The sequence below is a fragment of the Engraulis encrasicolus genome, chromosome 9 (genome assembly GCF_034702125.1).
Source record: "Engraulis encrasicolus isolate BLACKSEA-1 chromosome 9, IST_EnEncr_1.0, whole genome shotgun sequence".
In the NCBI taxonomy this organism is placed as follows: Eukaryota; Metazoa; Chordata; class Actinopteri; order Clupeiformes; family Engraulidae; genus Engraulis; species Engraulis encrasicolus.
In genome coordinates, this window is record NC_085865.1 from 33,716,693 (window position 1) to 33,734,086 (window position 17,394).

The 17,394-nt window shown below is 40.3% G+C and overlaps 2 protein-coding genes across 4 annotated transcripts in view; one reads left to right on the forward strand and one right to left on the reverse strand.

Annotated features, from left to right (window-relative positions):
• abi1a (abl-interactor 1a) overlaps positions 1–1,144 on the reverse strand; it is an 81,563-nt gene extending 80,419 nt beyond the window's left edge. For all 3 annotated transcript variants that reach the window (XM_063206955.1, XM_063206956.1, XM_063206957.1), the window contains exon 1: positions 959–1,144. In XM_063206955.1, coding sequence (XP_063063025.1) covers positions 959–1,075 — 117 coding nt within the window. In that variant the 5' untranslated portion in view covers positions 1,076–1,144. The remainder of the gene's footprint in view (positions 1–958) is intronic.
• Positions 1,145–1,557: 413 nt separating this feature from the next.
• acbd5a (acyl-CoA binding domain containing 5a) lies at positions 1,558–17,336 on the forward strand. Its single transcript, XM_063206961.1, has 13 exons — positions 1,558–1,649; positions 2,059–2,184; positions 2,867–2,987; positions 5,174–5,246; positions 5,426–5,540; positions 6,110–6,355; positions 7,631–7,825; positions 8,487–8,581; positions 9,666–9,897; positions 11,133–11,335; positions 13,409–13,459; positions 14,075–14,184; positions 15,631–17,336. Exons 2-13 carry the CDS (start codon positions 2,103–2,105, stop codon positions 15,641–15,643), a joined length of 1,536 nt encoding a protein of 511 aa, XP_063063031.1. The 5' UTR covers positions 1,558–1,649; positions 2,059–2,102; the 3' UTR covers positions 15,644–17,336.
• Positions 17,337–17,394: the final 58 nt, after the last annotated feature.

Here is a 17,394-nt window from a genome sequence, read left to right on the forward strand (position 1 = left end):
ATCAACACCCATGTTATTATACTATTATTATCTGTGTAAGAGTCATTGGACACACATTACAGTCATTGGGTCTACCGTCATGATAGACTTTCCTTCACCCATTCCTATTCCATCTCCAATAGGCTATGTATGCACTGCCCTAGAAAAATATGAAACAGCCAGGGAAAAGTCCTACACAGTAATTTCAGCTCAATCAAGACCTGTCGTTGACATCTCTCAACACCCCAAATGGATAATCATACCACTTTTATTGATGATCATATAGACTGCTTTCAAGCCAGTATAGAACAAAACTTCAAAGAAAAGGCCTGGTGACTTCTGACCGCTGCTGTTTTAACATTTCACTTTACAGCGTTAATAGATTAGTCGTGCTGTCAAAGCTTTCACAATAGATCAGCATTGATAGAACTCAAACAGGCGCCCACACATGAAAACTAAATTCGAAACATTTGTAGCCGACCAAGAATCTGCATCACATGGGACATGGCAATGAAGCATAATCGTGCTTCTTCCAAGTTCACACATTTTAGACTTCAGTCAATACCGCGCGCAACTCCACACCCTACCCTATCACCCATTTAAACACATACATTTACGGGCTTCGTATGGTACTGAAATACAGGACACACCGAATTCCGACCAGACACACCCTCTGAGTAAACCAACAAATCTGTTCAAGTGACCGAACTCGGTTCAAAATGAATGGATAAGGATATCGGGTGCCGACGTCACCATGTCCATAGTTATTGTACTGAAGTAAATGAATAAAGAAGAACCAAAGTAGCAGAATAAACTGTTCAAATATTTGTGATAACTCAATAGGAACTCTTCGGTTTCTTGACATCCCCATTTCCTGTGTCTACTTTACTCCAACTAATGTTAGCCTCACGACAAAAGAATGTAACGTTAGAACAACAGCTCCAAAAGCAAAGATTTATAGTGTCGCGCGCCCACTTACCTGGACATAATTGTTTTCACAGTAATCTGCTACACGAGTAAGATTCTGATAACTCTCAATGAGGGCTCTTTTACCAGCTGGAATTTCTTCCTCTAACAACATTTGCAGCTCTGCCATTTTACATCTCTCCGCATAGCTTCCCCGTCTTCCCTTTGATTGAAACCACAAGCTCAGCCCCGACAAAAAAGGGACTCTTTCGCCTTGTATTGTGGGATTTCTGGCCTCGTTTTCAGTGCGACCGTCAACCCGGAAATTGATGAGTAATCTCAACCCCTCTTCAAGTGGAACGTTGGGACTAGTAGTTTACAAAGTATCTTCTCGCCGCTGTAGCCTTCTTCAGCAACATTTTAACGCGCAACTCTGAAATGTGATACATTGGCTACATTGTATTCTGTTGACTAACGGACAATGCGCTGCTTGACTGAACAGCTTGAATTACAAGTCTTCTTTTTAGACAACGTTGCGCGCTGATTAATCGCTTCTGAAAACTACACAGCGCATCCATGTTACTTACCACTAGGTTTATGGGTGTTGTAGTGAACTCTTACTTCGAGAACTAAAGAAGGTGATTGCGCAAGTGAAAAACTACAACTCCCTAGAATTTGTATCCGTATCACTTGTGTACGGTTACAGACAGACAGCTAACATATTTGAGAGGTCGCCGTCTCGACTGCAGGTAGATCATCAAATGGTAAGGAATGAACTTCAAATAACCATCCAGAATCGATTTCCTCGTAGCTAGATAGTTGTCTGTAAAGTGTAACACTGAACAAATCTCTTGCCCAGAGTACAGGATAGCCTTCGAAATCTGCTGCAGCGCACATACTGTTAGCTTTTGCTTTTGTTCTAAGATTGCTTTCAGGTATAATCTTCATAGAATGGGTAACATATAGTATGCCATTATCGGTGTGTAATAATGACATTGTTATTGTCATTTGTACAGTGTGCTTTAATCTGGATTAACAGGGTCTCCAACCAATGGCAGTCTCTTTTCTTGTTTCGGAAACAAAACATGCTGTATGCTCCTTCACGTCCTATTCTTTTTTGTAAATGGGAATATTTTATGAGAATCGCTGCACTCTGTTTTGACTTCCACGCAGATTTGACGGTTCCAAATATCAGTTGACACTCCGAATTTTGTGTCATGATGGCGGATGACAACAAACCAATCCACGAGCTGCGCTTTGACGCTGCAGTCAAAGTGATCCAGAGTTTACCTGCGGACGGTAAGAATTTCAGGAAGACTTGTAGCTTTGACCATGCAAAGCAAACTCTATAACAACAGCTATAGGCCTTGCAAGCTGTTCTTAAAGGATAATGTGCAACACCGGCCTTTTCTGAAGCATGTGCTGCATGTCGCTTACAAGATCAGCCTGGATTGGCTCTGCCTCTCGTACGATTAGCCTACATTCTACAGGGCTTATTGCCCGCTCCAGATCGTCTTTCTGTGTCTTAGCAGAATACTTGGTGTTAAACGTTAACTGTGTGCGCCGCACGATTTATGACACACGTCAAATGTGCATTATTAATGCGAATAAAGTGTGGCTAACGCAACATATAACAACTTGGAATTCATAACATTAATATGATAAATAATAATATGGTTATTACAGTATGTTATTATCAGTGAATTGTTATTATCACTGCTACTACGAGACCTACTGCTATTATTATTAATAATAATATTAATATTGTTATTATAGTTGTTGTTGCTAATTTAGTGCATGATTATGATGATGATGATCATTGTAGTAGGCTCATAGAGGGGAAAAAACCTAAGTAAAATCAGATGACATGCCTTAATCTGAACCAAATGTATATTTTATCTTACTTAGGCCCAAGCGGAATTCAAAGTGACAAAATAAACATGAATGTGACTTTCTTTTTTTTTGCCACATGTCAACCCAGGTTCCTTCCAGCCCTCCAACGAGATGATGCTGAAGTTCTACAGCTACTACAAGCAGGCCACGCAGGGCCCATGCAACATTCCACGGCCAGGATTCTGGGACCCTGTGGGCAAAGTCAAATGGTACCTAATGATGAATGATAATATATTTTACAGGGTTTTTTTTTTGTTATACAGCTCCAGGCCTTTTTATTAGAATACCATGAAAAAGTTGATTTATTTCCATAATTCCATCAATAATGTTAAACTGTCATGGATTGTAGATTCATGGCCCAGTTTTTTAACTATTCCAATCATTATTTTTTTTCTTTTCATATACGTTGGCCTTCCAGCTCAAAAAACCCATGAATTGGGGAATTCGCATTATTAGAATATTGTTATAAAATCACATTTTTCTTCATCAAAATTCGGGTCACATTAAATCATTTGAAATTTGGTATTTTCTACATAACATGCAATGGTCAATACTTGGTTAGGACATTGTCTGTCTTCATAATGGCCACGATGCGTTTAACATTGAAGTCAATGGCGAAAACAGTGCATGGGAGTTATGGAAGCCCAGATATCCTTGATGCTTTGCTGTCAGCTGTTCTTGTTTGTTGACCTGGTACCCCACACTTCACTCTTCAATATACCCTGTAGATTTCCATGCCACGTTTTGGCGCTAACTCACCAGTTTAATTCTAAATAACCAGAAATGAAACCCCATTGAAAATGAATGGGGTTTAATTTCTGTTGAGTTAGAATTAAACTGGTGAGTTAACACCAAAACGTGGCATGGAAATCTTCGGGTATATTGAAGAGGGAAGGGTGGGGCACCAGGTCAACAAACAAGAACAGCTGACAGCAAAGCAACAAGGATATCTGGGCTTCCATAACTACCATGCACTGTTTTTGCCATTGACTTCAATGTTAAACGCATCATGGCCATTATGAAGACAGAGAATGTCCTAACCAAGTATTGACCATTGCGTGTTATGTAGAAAGTACCAAATTTCAACTGATTTAATGTGACCCGAATTTTGATGAAGAAAAATGTGATTTTATAACAATATTCTAATAATGCGAATTCCCCAATTCATGGGTTTTTTTGAGCTGGAAGGCCAACGTATATAAAAAGAAAAAAAATAATGATTGGAATAGTTAAAAAACTGGGCCATGAATCTACAATCCATGACAGTTTAACATTATTGATGGAATTATGGAAATAAATCAACTTTTTCATGGTATTCTAATAAAAAGGCCTGGAGCTGTATATGTGTGTAAATCTAGAGCTAACATATCGGCTCATGGACTTATTCCACATCCAGGATTCTGGGAGTCTGTGGCCAAAGCTAACGATTAATGATAAAATATTTCAACAGTACCAAAAACACCTATATATTTTATGCTTTCTTCTTTACTAAATCTACATGTATAGAAATATAATATTATGCACATACACTGTACATACCCAATCCTTCCTAACCCTAACCCTAACCCTAAGGCACAGTGCAAGTGGCCTTCATAATGTAACATGTTGTTAAATATATATATGTTACAATGTACCTAACTTATGTAGCAGGGACAGTAGAATCATGTGTAGCCACAGTTTCTTAGTTTATTTAATGGACGTGTTGATATCGAGATAACAAACATGGGCTCATAGGCTTATGCGCTCTGATTTTTGCCCTACCCTACATTCTTCCATAATGCTCACAGTGGTACTGCGGTGGTGCTGGAAATAGTCACAGTGTGTGTGTGTGTGTGTGTGTGTGTGTGTGTGTGTGTGTGTGTGTGTGAGTGAGGGGGCTTGCCTTTGACACAGATTGACTAGAGTTGTCTCCCATGCACTTGGCTTCAAGGTCAGATGGAAAACAGCTGCTGGGCAGCAGATAGTGTGTGTCTTCAGGTGGCTGTACTCAGTTGCGAAACGAACTTAGATAAATAACCGCTGTGATTGTGCGGTCCTGTGTTTTGACTGCTTGGCTCATAGATTTAGAATAATTCATTCGTCTTACTAATGATTTGTTGAACATAAAAATGCTCTGTCATAGCACACTGTTGTTTATTTATTTAAAGAGCTATATTTTCATGCAAAATGTGTAGGCTCTAGTTATTTAATAGACCAGTATATTTGAAATACCTGCACCCTGTGATACATGACAACCTATCTCTCCTTGAAATATGCTTACTGATAACCTGTATGGCTTCTTGAATTACGGATGCTGAGTGAACAACAGCCCTGAGTGACAAAGCAGCCCTATCATGTTTATGGCTGCATCCTCTGTGCTGCACTGGAGTCACAGTGTTGTTTTCTGTGTCCACAGGGATGCATGGAGTGCACTCGGGGAAATGTCACAAGAGGAGGCCATGACGGCATATGTGGAAGAAATGAAACTGGTGATAATAATAGTTTTATTTGTAATTTATGCACCTAATATGTTATTATATAATATGTACAGTAGCTTTTAATTTACATATTAAATACTTAACATTACATACATTTTATGATAACTGTATAGGAATGTTTTTTTTTTAATCAGCAGAATGTATATAATTATTAGTGTTTCAATTGACAGATTCTAGAGAGCATGCCAATGTCAGATGAAGTTGAGAGACTGCTGCAGATCTTGGGGCCATTTTACGAGCTGGTGCATGAACAGAAAGCTACCCATCCATCTGAGCTGTCCACTGGTAGGTTACGAGTAAAGAATTTGCCACTTTGAGATCAGCAAACACATGCACATTCATAAGTGAAAGTTCCCTCAGTTTGTCGTTTACTTAAATATTTATTGACTAAAACAAGATAAACTTTGTTTCAACCAAGGGAATGGCGTGTTGATATCTCATTTCACATTTCTCCTGTTGTAGTTACAATTAAATAGACGTCAGATGTTTTAATTGTTTATTTTATCTCTAATTGGTGCTCAGCTCGACTGGAACTGTTTGCTAGGCAGCTGGAAGGCAAGTGACGGTCCTGCAGCCTGTCCAGGCTCTCTTTGGTGTTGTAGCACTGTGGTAGCTTATCTTTAGTGGCTTCTAGAGCAGTTGATATGACAGTGGTTGTTCTTGATTTTCTTTTTCCTCTCTGCAGTCTTTGTGTTGTGGTGAGAACTGCCTACTAGAGTGCTTCTGTTGTTTAGTAGTAGTTCATGGAAGCTTTGTTTGTGTTAAGCTAACGTATATTGTATGTGCTCAATTTGAAAAAGAGGCTTAGGCCGTACCGAAAAATAACTTTTTATGCTTGCTGATGCTTTTCCCAGGTATTGGTGGCATAATGGGCAAAACATCCAAGGCAATGACCAAAAGCATCATCAGGACCATGGAGATGAATGGCTCTTTGGAGAGGCACATGTGTCAAGCTGAGCTCCAGCAAAGAGCCCTTAAAAACGCAGAGCATGCCAAAACAGAGGAAAAAGAAGAGGAAGAAGATGAGGATGAAGAGGAAGAGGAGGAGGAGGAGGAAGAAGAGGAAGAGGAGGAAGAAGAGATTGTGGAAGTTAAAAAAGGTAAGGTTAGTGACAAAAAGGGAAACCGCCGGTTTGTACACACACCGTGAGGTCAAGAGGTATTGTGTAATCAGGTCAGCGAGCTGCAAACTGGACTTTGCAATGCAATCACTGTGAGCCCTGGTGTACAATCATAAAAACATTCACAGAGTCACGGTTTCTACACACAACAATGAAGTGCCATATCAAAGCATGTGCTTACCAAATATGCATGTGAATTGTCTGCATCAAAGTAGAATGGTCTTCTCTTCACCAATTGTTTTTGCCGTTTGCTGCTGTTGCTCTATTTGGCTAATTTAGATTTTGTCTCAACTGGCTTTACAATGGCTGTCTATGGGCATGTCGAAATCTGTTCTTAAAACCACCCTTAACATTCGTTTTGGAAAGTATGCATCTCACTTAGTGGTTAGGGGTTTTCACAAGCATTCCCTAACAAGTTTGAAAGTAAAAATGGCTTCTGACATTTTTTTATTTGCCATTGTGTGAATGAAAGAAAAACAACGTATTTACAAAATGTTAAATAAAACACAAGAAAAGCCATGTTGTTTCACCACAAAACTTGTTATGGAATACCAGTGACCTAACCTGATTTACATCATCTGGCTGCGCTCAGCAACGACACGCGGGGGCGTTCCATTGCCTCCCACACGGCATACCAGAGGGCAAGAGTCAGGTAACCAGTGACTGCCACTAAACACGTGGTGAGTGGCACATTTGGAAAACAAATGTGTAGGCTGGTTTTAAGAACAGATTTGGACATGCCCATAGGCGACCATTATAAAGCCAGTTAAGACAAAATCCAAATTAGCTAAATAACGGAGATGGCAGCAAGCATCAAAAATTGGTGAGTCCCACTCTGTTATATTGCGGACAAATCAGAAATTTCTGTTCACACGAAATTAATGATTTCTGAATTGAAAAGTTCAATACTTGTGCCAAGTCAAGTCTTTTATTGTCATATGGCAGTTGCCTCTACATTATTACATACACGTACAGTACATTGGATGGCAGAGCCACAGTTGTGCAAAAGTGCAAAAGTGCATTCGTGAGGAAAGAATGTATCTCTATAAATGTAATGAGCTTAATAAATTTGTTTTGTTTTGTTTCGGCTTGACTTGATACTTAGTACTTGATTGAGATTATTTGGAGATAATACCACTTAAAAATTAATGTTAACATATTTTTGCAATAGCTTTAAGAGGGTTTGCAGCTGAACTCAATATCAGTACATCAATAAATATAAATATCAATATGATTTTGGTCTTTATCCTTCAGCCCCACCAAGAAAGAAGGGCTCAGCGGGGAAGCCCAAAGCAGGCCTATCGAATGGCAGCGTGGCACATGGGGACATGCCTCTGACCAATGGGACGCACTGCTCCAAGGCTGCGCTCAACGGGAACGGAGTGGAGGCAGAGCCAGGAGACAGCCTCTTACCTGATGGCTGCATGGGGGTCAATGGACATAGCAGTGGTAAGAAGGCACACAAATACCATTGGAAAACAACAACAAAAAGGCCACACTCCTTTCTACTTACACTCTTCTGATGGAATTAAACGGTTTTGTTTGTTTGCTTGTTTGTTCATTTGTTTTGCTTGTTGACATTATGTTCCTACTTTTTTTATTCTGTTGCACACATGACATTCTGAGGAGAGACTCTCATATAGATACTCATATTATCATTTTAATTTTTTAATTTTTATGTCCTTACCTAGATTAGTCTATGTCTGCATGGGAAAGCAAGAAATGTAATTTCAAATTCTTTGTATGACCAGTGCATGTAAAGAAATTGACAATAAAACCAACTTGACTTGACTTGAATCATAATATTCCTTTGAATTGGATTCAAATTAAAGAACTGTGATAGCGACAACACTTTGTTGGGCAGATGTTATTACTCACATATGTCTATCACATTTCTTGGTTGGGAAGTGTACAGGTCACGTACACTTGCACAAAAGTGTGCATGTGATCATTTAAGCAGCTCAGTGTGTCAGAATTAGCACAGGCGTTTCTTTTTTTCTCTTCTCGTTTCGTTTTGTGAGATTGTTTCCCACCTCAGTAATGTTGTGAAAATCACTCTGATGAAGAGTTTCCTCATGTGTTTGTGGCTGTATGTCTTTACATTGAGCAGACTACCCTGAAGACATGTGTGGGCATCAACATGTGGCGAGTGACTCAGACAGTGAGGTGTACTGCGACTCTGTGGACCAGTTTGGCATGGAAGAGGTAAGAGAGCAACGGGTAGGCTGTAAAGAATCATGTAAGCTCTTTTTGTAATGTTTTAAAAGCCTTATAAGGGCAAGAAACCATGAAAGTACCCTGGTCAGGTCTGGTTACTTGTTTAATTCCAGTCCACCAGCTGTTGTGGTTATGACTGACTTAACCATTTTATTCTACCTAGTGATTCTGAAATGATATCGTCTGTTCTATCAAAGCTGATAGCAAAATGATACTTGAATGAAAAATAATGTCAAAATGATGATTGAAAATTATGCTAAAATGATACTTGGTTGTAAACATGCAGCTACACATTCACCAAGAGGGCTCTTTTTTCAATCATCCAAAAAGAACAAAGATGACCTTTGTAATGATTAGCTAATGCTACGTTATCAGCTATTCTGTTGGGTGGGTTAGCCAGCTATCGCTCCACATTTGGCCTGGGTGGAAGATTTCCAGGAATTTCAGAGAGTCAATGGTGAAATGATGTGGTTGTCCATTTTGGATCCTCAGTGCGGTCATTGGCAAAGCCCAATCGGTTGTGACTGAGATGTGTTTTCATGTTGGAAGATCAGAAATTCCTGATTAATCAGGAGATATTACATGCGTGGGTCCTAAATTCAATGTTTTGGAAGAAGTAACAGTCCGTAAGCTCATCAATAAACTGAGAACACACTTTTTCTGATGACAGTAATTTATTTGAAAATGATTGGAGTGATCTAAAAAAAAAATCTACGGTAATAAATAACTGTTGTTGGGAAAAGGAGTGTTTGATAGACTTTTTATCCAGCACCTGTTCACTTGGAACCTAACACACACTTAAATGTCACAAGCAGGGCTTGACATTGGCACCTGCCAAATGGTCAAATGATGGTAAAACTTGGCTGGGTCCAGTAATAATGTCAGTGTCACTAGTCACTTTAGCAGGTAGTAAGTTAAAAAAAAATGAGAATGTCAAGCCCTCGCTACTAGTAAATAGCTTGACTCTCACGCAGACCCTTTGTGCTTTGTGCATCTGCGTGAGAACCAGGTTAACTAGCAAACCTTCAATAAGCACATTTGGTCATGTGCATCTTTTCTTCCTGCACAACAGGGTTCGGAGGTGAACGCCAGCCGCGTGGAGGAGCTGGAGGAGAACCATCACAGCACTCTGTCCTCCTCTGAGGAGCAGCTGGGTGCGGAGGGGTCCGATGCGGAGGACCTGCAGGTGGGCCCAGAGGCCGTGCAGTGCGGCGGGGAGGACGGGAAGAGCGGCTCGGGCTCCACACACAGGCACAAGGCGCCAGCTGAGAGCACAGATGGCTCACTGGTCCGCAGAAGCAGAGGTGAGGCCTAAAAAGGGGGAGCTGCTGCTTTGTGAATGGATCATATTACACAAAGGGTTATATTAGGTCAGTGGTTCTCAACCTTTTTTGAGCAAACGCCCCCTTGAAATCATCATAAGCCTCCCAAACGCCCCCTTGACCTAATCATAAGCCTGCTAATGCTCCCCTTAGTATAGAAAAATAAAATAGACTAATGTCAGGCTGATTGGGAGAAGTACTTGTTAAGCAACTGAAGAAATTCCATTCACAATACAAACTCATCTTTTCAGGAGACCTAGGCAAAATGGGATATGTTTGTTGTCTATGCCGCCATTATAAAATCCGGGCTCTTACGGTCATGAAAACCTTGGAAAAGTTCAAATTCAAAATTCAATTTCCGGGCACAGGGAATGTTGTGAATCATTTGTTCAGACTTTTTGGAAAAGTCATGGACATGTTTTATCAGTTTGCATGACATCAATGTGCTGGTGTCACAATAAAATAATTGGCATGGACCATCTTATTTTGTGGTGAGACAGTTGTTTCAGTCAGTCAGTTCCATCATTTTCACATGTAAACCTAACTATAATGAGGTGTTAAGTGTTACCATTGGCTTTTGTTGGTCACATAATAATTTCCTTTCATCATGGAGGGTTGATGAATGGTTTTGGAAAATCCTGTCATGGGAAATCTTGTGTGAAAATATGTTAAGTGTAAAGTGCAGTGGGAAACCCTGATGATGATTGTAGTTGAAAAGAACATTCAAGTTTTCAATGTAGCATCTACATCCTGTTTGACATCCGATTCACCTCACTACAGAACGGTTGAAGTCTTCAAGCCTTGTTATTCTGGTAAAACGATCAGAGCCTTGTTATTCTGGCCAAACCAGGACATTAGTCATTTATGAGACGTCTGGAAGTTTGTGTGAAGTGATGACCTAGGGCAGTTTTTAAATGACTTGAGTGTGACTTTGAGAACGTGCTGTGTTCAAACTTTGGCTGACAATTAATTTATTTCCACTTCTTTTTATCGAGTAAATCAAGTTTAATTCAAGTTCAATTTAGCATCTTGTGGGGCATAGCAGATCCAAATTCAAATTTTATTTTAATCCATTCAGACATTTCTGAATTTCACTTCACCCTGCTATAACTACCATACTGAATTGCACATTGCATCATCTTGTTAGAGTCCATCCAGAACTGAGTGACCCTATCTCTGTTTTTTAACCGTATTCTAACCCTTTACACTCCCTTTAGCGTCCAGAACGGCAGCCTCCTCCAGTGGAGGGGTGCAGGGGACGTTGCAGGGCAGCGGTGGGGATGGGGAGCGCTGGAGATCTGAAGGGCCGGCCGCAGGGAACCTGAATGAGCAGATTGTCACAGCGTTGGCCAGGCTACAGGAAGACATGCAGAGTGTCCTGCAGAGGCTGCATACTCTGGAGGCCCTCACCGCATCCCAGGTAGGACACACGACCATATTGCCAGAGAGAGTGGATAAGAGAGAGGTTCCATTGGCCCATTGTTTCCGGGTTCTACTGTCACGAGGGGAGGGGGGGACCTAAGGACTGTCCTATTCGTTAGAATCACGTGACGTCACTGTAGCTTTGCGCTGCCATTTTAGAGACCGCCATGACTGTGTTACCATGGAAACTATACACAAAGAGACCGCAGTCTATGCGATAGGATAGGCACCCCTTCCCGACATGGAGCCTAATTATTTGTAAACTTTTTGTTTTTTAAAATAGGCTATATCAGCAATAAGTCGTGATGTCGGTTGTAACAGCAGGGGGTTGAAATACAGTGCAAGTCTATCATATAGGATGCCAAAAGACAACGAAAGAAGACGCACCTGTGGTTGCTTGATGTCGAAGAGGACACGCGTGTCCCTTCATGCCACTTAATGTGTGTGTTTAACCTCACGTCGCACTGTTTACAGGTAGCCTGAGGACTTGAAATGACCTGCTGGTCGGGCTGGCATGGACTTTTGTGAAACATCCTCAATAAACCAAAGGCACAAGGCCAATTTATTAATTACAACACTTGTCAATTATTTCAGTTAGGCCATTTAATGCATGTCTCTATCGATATTTAATTTGCACCGTGCTGCTAAAAATAGGCTAGATAATGCACGGCAAACGCATCGGAAAATGGCTTCTCTTGGTCATTCAATTTTGCTCGTTCGATGCAAATCTCCTTCAAGTCGCACACAAAATAACCAACAACATCATAATAGGTTACATCCAAATGAAAATGACAGGATAGGCCTTATGTAGGCCTATAGGCCTAATTTATTCTATTCAATCTGATCGGATGGACATTCCAGTTCAGTGTGATCTGCACACTGGGAATGAGCCCCAAAAATATAAACTTTATTTCTTTATGCAAACGGCAACTTTTCGATCCACCAGTGGGATCTTACTTCCTAGGCTATATAAACTTCAAGAGGAGTAAATCCACCCTCACGAGCTGAGTCTCATTATGTAGGCTATTTATTAATATCACCATGTCCACAAGCAGACGCGTTGTCGGCTCTTAAGCCATCTTGCTGTAGGCCTATAAAGAAATAAAGTTTATATGTCTATTTTTGGAGCTCATGCACTGTGCAGACTACTTCATCGCCGCTTTTGACCTGGATTATTGTTTTGTGGATGTGCGCACCCCTCCAAGCGCTACTCCTCCAGTTCAGCTAACACAACTTGGATAAACTTGAATTGGTGTTGAATGTTGTAGGCTATGGGTGCATGGTAGATTGATAAGACCTTTTTGAGCTGTTTCTCGACCGTAGCATAGGCAAAATTCTGCACTTGGGAGAGCAAACAAAATCAGGCATGAACGGACTAGGTTCAAGAATGGGGCTTTTGCGCTCCAGCTGTTTAATTAACTGGCTGCAATGATTAGCCTATGCTGAAACTGCTATTGTTTTATTTCTAATATTACAGCAACCTGACATTAAAAACGCCTAGAAAAGCGCTTCAACCTACAGCTCTCCCAAACGAACGTGTCCGTTATTGTCTATTTAATTGACAACATAGCCTAGGCCTACTCATAACGGCAAAATGCAAGATAGGGCTATATTAAATTAACCTACATGTTATTAATATCACGTCTTTATGAATTAATATTATTGATTAGGTCACATTATCCGATACACACAGCTGTCTCGTTGGGACCCCTCCAGTAGCCTACTTCGCTGAACGGTCATTCGGTCATTCGATCATTCTCTGTCAGAGACCGTTTCGGTCTCTATCATGGCGACGTTCTATTTAACAGTGACGTCGTGAGTTTAACGAATTCATTCTAGGAGTATTACGACACGCCCCTTTAGGCAGACCGGAACCTGGTCACGTTAGGTGCCTATAGCAACCTATTACGTTGGCATATCTCCATATTAATACTCCTATAATCTCTGATATTGCTACTTCACACATAACCATACCGGTGTATTCAGCTTCTAAGCTTAGAGCTACTGTATGTTGTGTATATTTCAGATGGTATTCACTTTTTCAGAGCTCATGTCCTGTTTTCCTTCACAGGCCCGTTCGCTTGCCTTGCCTCCAGCCTTCCCATCACCCCAAGTGGCAAAGGTAGTGCACTTTTTTTTTGTCTTAAAAGTAGCCTGGTCAGCCTCATAATATCTTTGTCGCTGCACAAAGTTTTGTTCCCCATTTAGTCCGGCCAGGCACACTAGAACATTTAAAAATCTAATAATGAGATGACCATTTCCAAACAGTTCGATGAGACTTGTTTCAGGCAATGATACTCCATTTCAATTAACAAATGAGTGAAGGAATGGGTAGTCTGATTGATTGGTTGATTGCATCTTCAACCAGTAGCATACTTTGCATGTCCGTCTGAGAAATGGGTTGCTAATTCAAGTAGGTCAGATCATCTGCTCACAGAGCTTTGAAGTTGCAATAGCCATGCTGTTGGCTATGAGGCATACTTGATTTTTTTTTTTCAGGGCTGGTGTAGCACAGTCAATAAACCTTATCGGCTATCGTTTACCCTTGACCATGTTGTTTTCAAAGTTAAAAGTTCAGAAGGTCAATGTTTTGTCTTACCCCTTTTTTTCTTGAAGAATGGGGGGATGGGATTGCCTCACTGGGATAGAAATGGCACTAAAGTACTGTGTTTTTAGCAACAGTATGCTGCCAAGGGGATGTGTGTCTAGGCTGATATTTGTGTTTGCATCCCTCCAGAAACCTTCCTGGTGGCCATTTGACGTCTCCCCCGGTACCGTGGCCTTTGCAGTGGTGTGGCCATTTATCGCGCAGTGGCTTATCCGCGTCTTCCTCCAGCGAAGGAGAAGGTAGACAGACACTTTCTTTGATGTGGTCTTCAACATTTGCATCTACCGTAGTACATCCATCTCATTGCATTCAATCAAATTTGGTGATTACAGATCGAAAAACACTGAACCGCTACACATACCCTCTCGAGCCTACTTCCTTTTTAACCATCCTTTGCTACTCCTTGCCTTGGTTTGTACGAGTATTTCTTTTATAGTAGTTTGTAAACAAGGCTTGACATTGGCACCAGCCAACTGGTGGTAAAAAGTTGGCTGTGGCTAGTAAACATTTCAGTCTTATTACTAGCCACTTTGCTGTAGAGTAGATTATTGCAAGTCAATTATTCTTAGCTAGGTATGCCTTACAGCAGTGGTCTCCAATTATTTTTCTCCAAGGGCCAAATTATGTAGAGCAAGTGAGTCTACAGGCCAAACCAAAGCCCCAACCCAATGAGAAACAATATAGGCCTAGATGTCTGGACAGAGAACAGATTTTCGCCGTTCGAATTTCCCTTGTCAATATCTGTTATGAGACTGTTAGCATAAGCTCTAACTCTCTGTGAATGCTTTTGAGACATATGAGTCACTGAAGTTTTAGTGATCAAAAATCACACACATTTATCTTTTCATTTTTTCTGACCTCATGGCAGGCCAAACGTTTCCCAAGCCTGGGCCGGATTTTGCCCATGGGCCTTTGTTTGGAGTCCAAGGCCTTACAGTATATTAGAGTTGGCTATATTCTGCAGCAATTGCTTGTATAAATTCAGGACAAACCTCAGAGTCTCTCTCAGTTTCCCTTTTCAGATTTTTTTTGACATAGGAAGCTATATTAGAACTTCATTTTTTTTTTTACTTTAGATGAACAGTATCATGGTGCAGTTCATGTCAAGCCCTGGTTGTAAATAGCATACCGTACATAGCTGTTTGCTCTGAAAAGCGAGATCCTTTCAATCTCCTTGTAGTGTACATTTCGTGGTGACAGTAAAAAACATTGTGTTGTAATCTATCAAAAGTAGGGTAGGAGATCTTGGAAAAACAGTTCCAAAAAGTTAATGTAAATGTTAAAAATCACACCCCTACCCTTTTGTCAGACCTCCTCCCAAAAACACATCTCCAAAGTACAGGACTGCACGTGCAAAGGGGGATTGAGAGGCAGACGGAAGTTTGATTGATTTAAGTTTGATCGATCAAACATTTTGACCAGTTTAATATGATTGGATAGTGTTTTCCAAGATTTTGCACTCTACAGCTAGCTTAAGTATTTGGTTTTTGCGACAAACCGTTGTGATAAACCTTTTTTATGACAAATGTTTTATTGGTTGCTGTGCGGGTGGGAAGAGGATTTCAAGCAGTACAGTATTGTAACTAAACAAAAACCTCCAGAAAAAGATCTCCAGCCCCACCTTAATTGCTGGTCCATTTTATTCTATTCTATTAATTTCCCATATTTGTCATTCATACCCACAGGCGGATTAACTGAATGTTCTCCGCTACACGCACGTGCTGGAGGACGAATCGTCCCAGGGAAGAGCTTGTTGTGATTGGGCCCTTTCTTCAGTAGCAGGCCTCGGATGGATAGTTTCCTCTCTGCTTGTGTTCCCTCCTCCATGTTCTAACTCTAAAAGCTTTTGCACTATGACGACGGCATCCAGCGTAGCAAAGTGGTAGTAAGTTGCAGCCGAAATCAGTCCCTTCGCGGACACGTGAATTTAATGTATAGAGCAGCTTCATCATCACGCAGAATCATTTTCGCATTTTCGTCCAAGGAAAGGGGGAAAAAAACAGCACATTAACACGGTTGACACAACACACAGGGTCTTCCCTTATCAGATGAAAACGTCAATATTTAAAATGGTAATGGATGTAATTCCCTTACTGTTTCTAGATTTAAATGTGATGTTTCCACATCATTTGATTGAGCAGTCATCGCAAGGGCATTACGACCAACTTTTTTGTTCCTAATAGCGATTTGTAACTCTGGTTATAATATGCTCATCATCATCAGAAATTCTTGCTGCTAATTCATCATGTGCAGAGCAGTGCATTGTGGGATGCATTTAATACCAACGAGAGTACATTATAACTAATGTACAATCATTGTTTAATACACACATTATGTTAAAAATACATTCTAAAGCAGAGCAGTTAGTGAGACAGGAAAAGAGTTGAAGTGTTGATGGCCTGCAGATGCTGTCCGTCTATCATTTTGTAGCACAGGACTACGTCACTTTAGGCATGTATGTAGAGGAATAGTTTGAATGCCATCTGTTCGAAATCCGTCTAGTTACCTTTCTTTTACGAAACAGTTATCAACAAAAAGAAATGTTTGTTGTGTGCAGTTATGATGAGTGTTGAGCTGTTGTTGTGAATGGTTTGTCATAAGTGTATGAAAAACAGAGGTATTTCTGACTACTCACTCTTATCACGAGTGAACTGAATGTATCACTGACTGAACCAAAAGTGAGATATCACTTGGCAGGAAGAAAACTAAAAAAAAGATATGTGAGGGGAAAAATACAAAGCAGAGCCAGCCACATTTCAGATCTATAAGAGATCCACATCAAGAACCTGGTTTTATCCAGTAATGCTGCCCTGAAGTTGACTTTAGGTCTTATCTGCAGAAAGCATTTGAGTTCATGCCTGAACACCCAAAGAGTAAGGAGAGAAATAAAGCCCATTGGTTTTTGGAGTATGGAGAGTCAGGAGAGGGACGAGAGTGCACTGCAAAGTTCTGAAAAGAAATTTTAAAAATTGAAAATGTAATTTTATTAATTAATTCTAATATGGATCAGATATCCTTTTGATCTGAGTTTTATGGTATATGTGTATGTTTTGTTTCCATTTAGTGTAAATTATGTAATACTGTTAATAGAGATTGTACAGCATAAATAAGAAAAAAAATGTATTGATATCATAATGTAATATTTTAATTGCACTAAAGTGTACTATTGTAATAAACACAGATACAGATAAATACCTATTTAATTAACTCCTGTAATATTGTTTGGACTGGCAGTAGAGCTGACCTTAGAGTTGTACAGATGCTTTTTTTTGTTTTTGATTTCAACTATTGTTTCTATAAAGCCTTCTAACTAGGACTGTGTTCACGTGGACAGGTCTTCGCATGTGTTTTTGCTATCTAAAGCACGAATAAAGGTTCCAGAACCATTGGACTCGTTTGAGTATTGCCCTTACACCAGTGTTGAGCTGTTGTCAACACAGCATCATAAC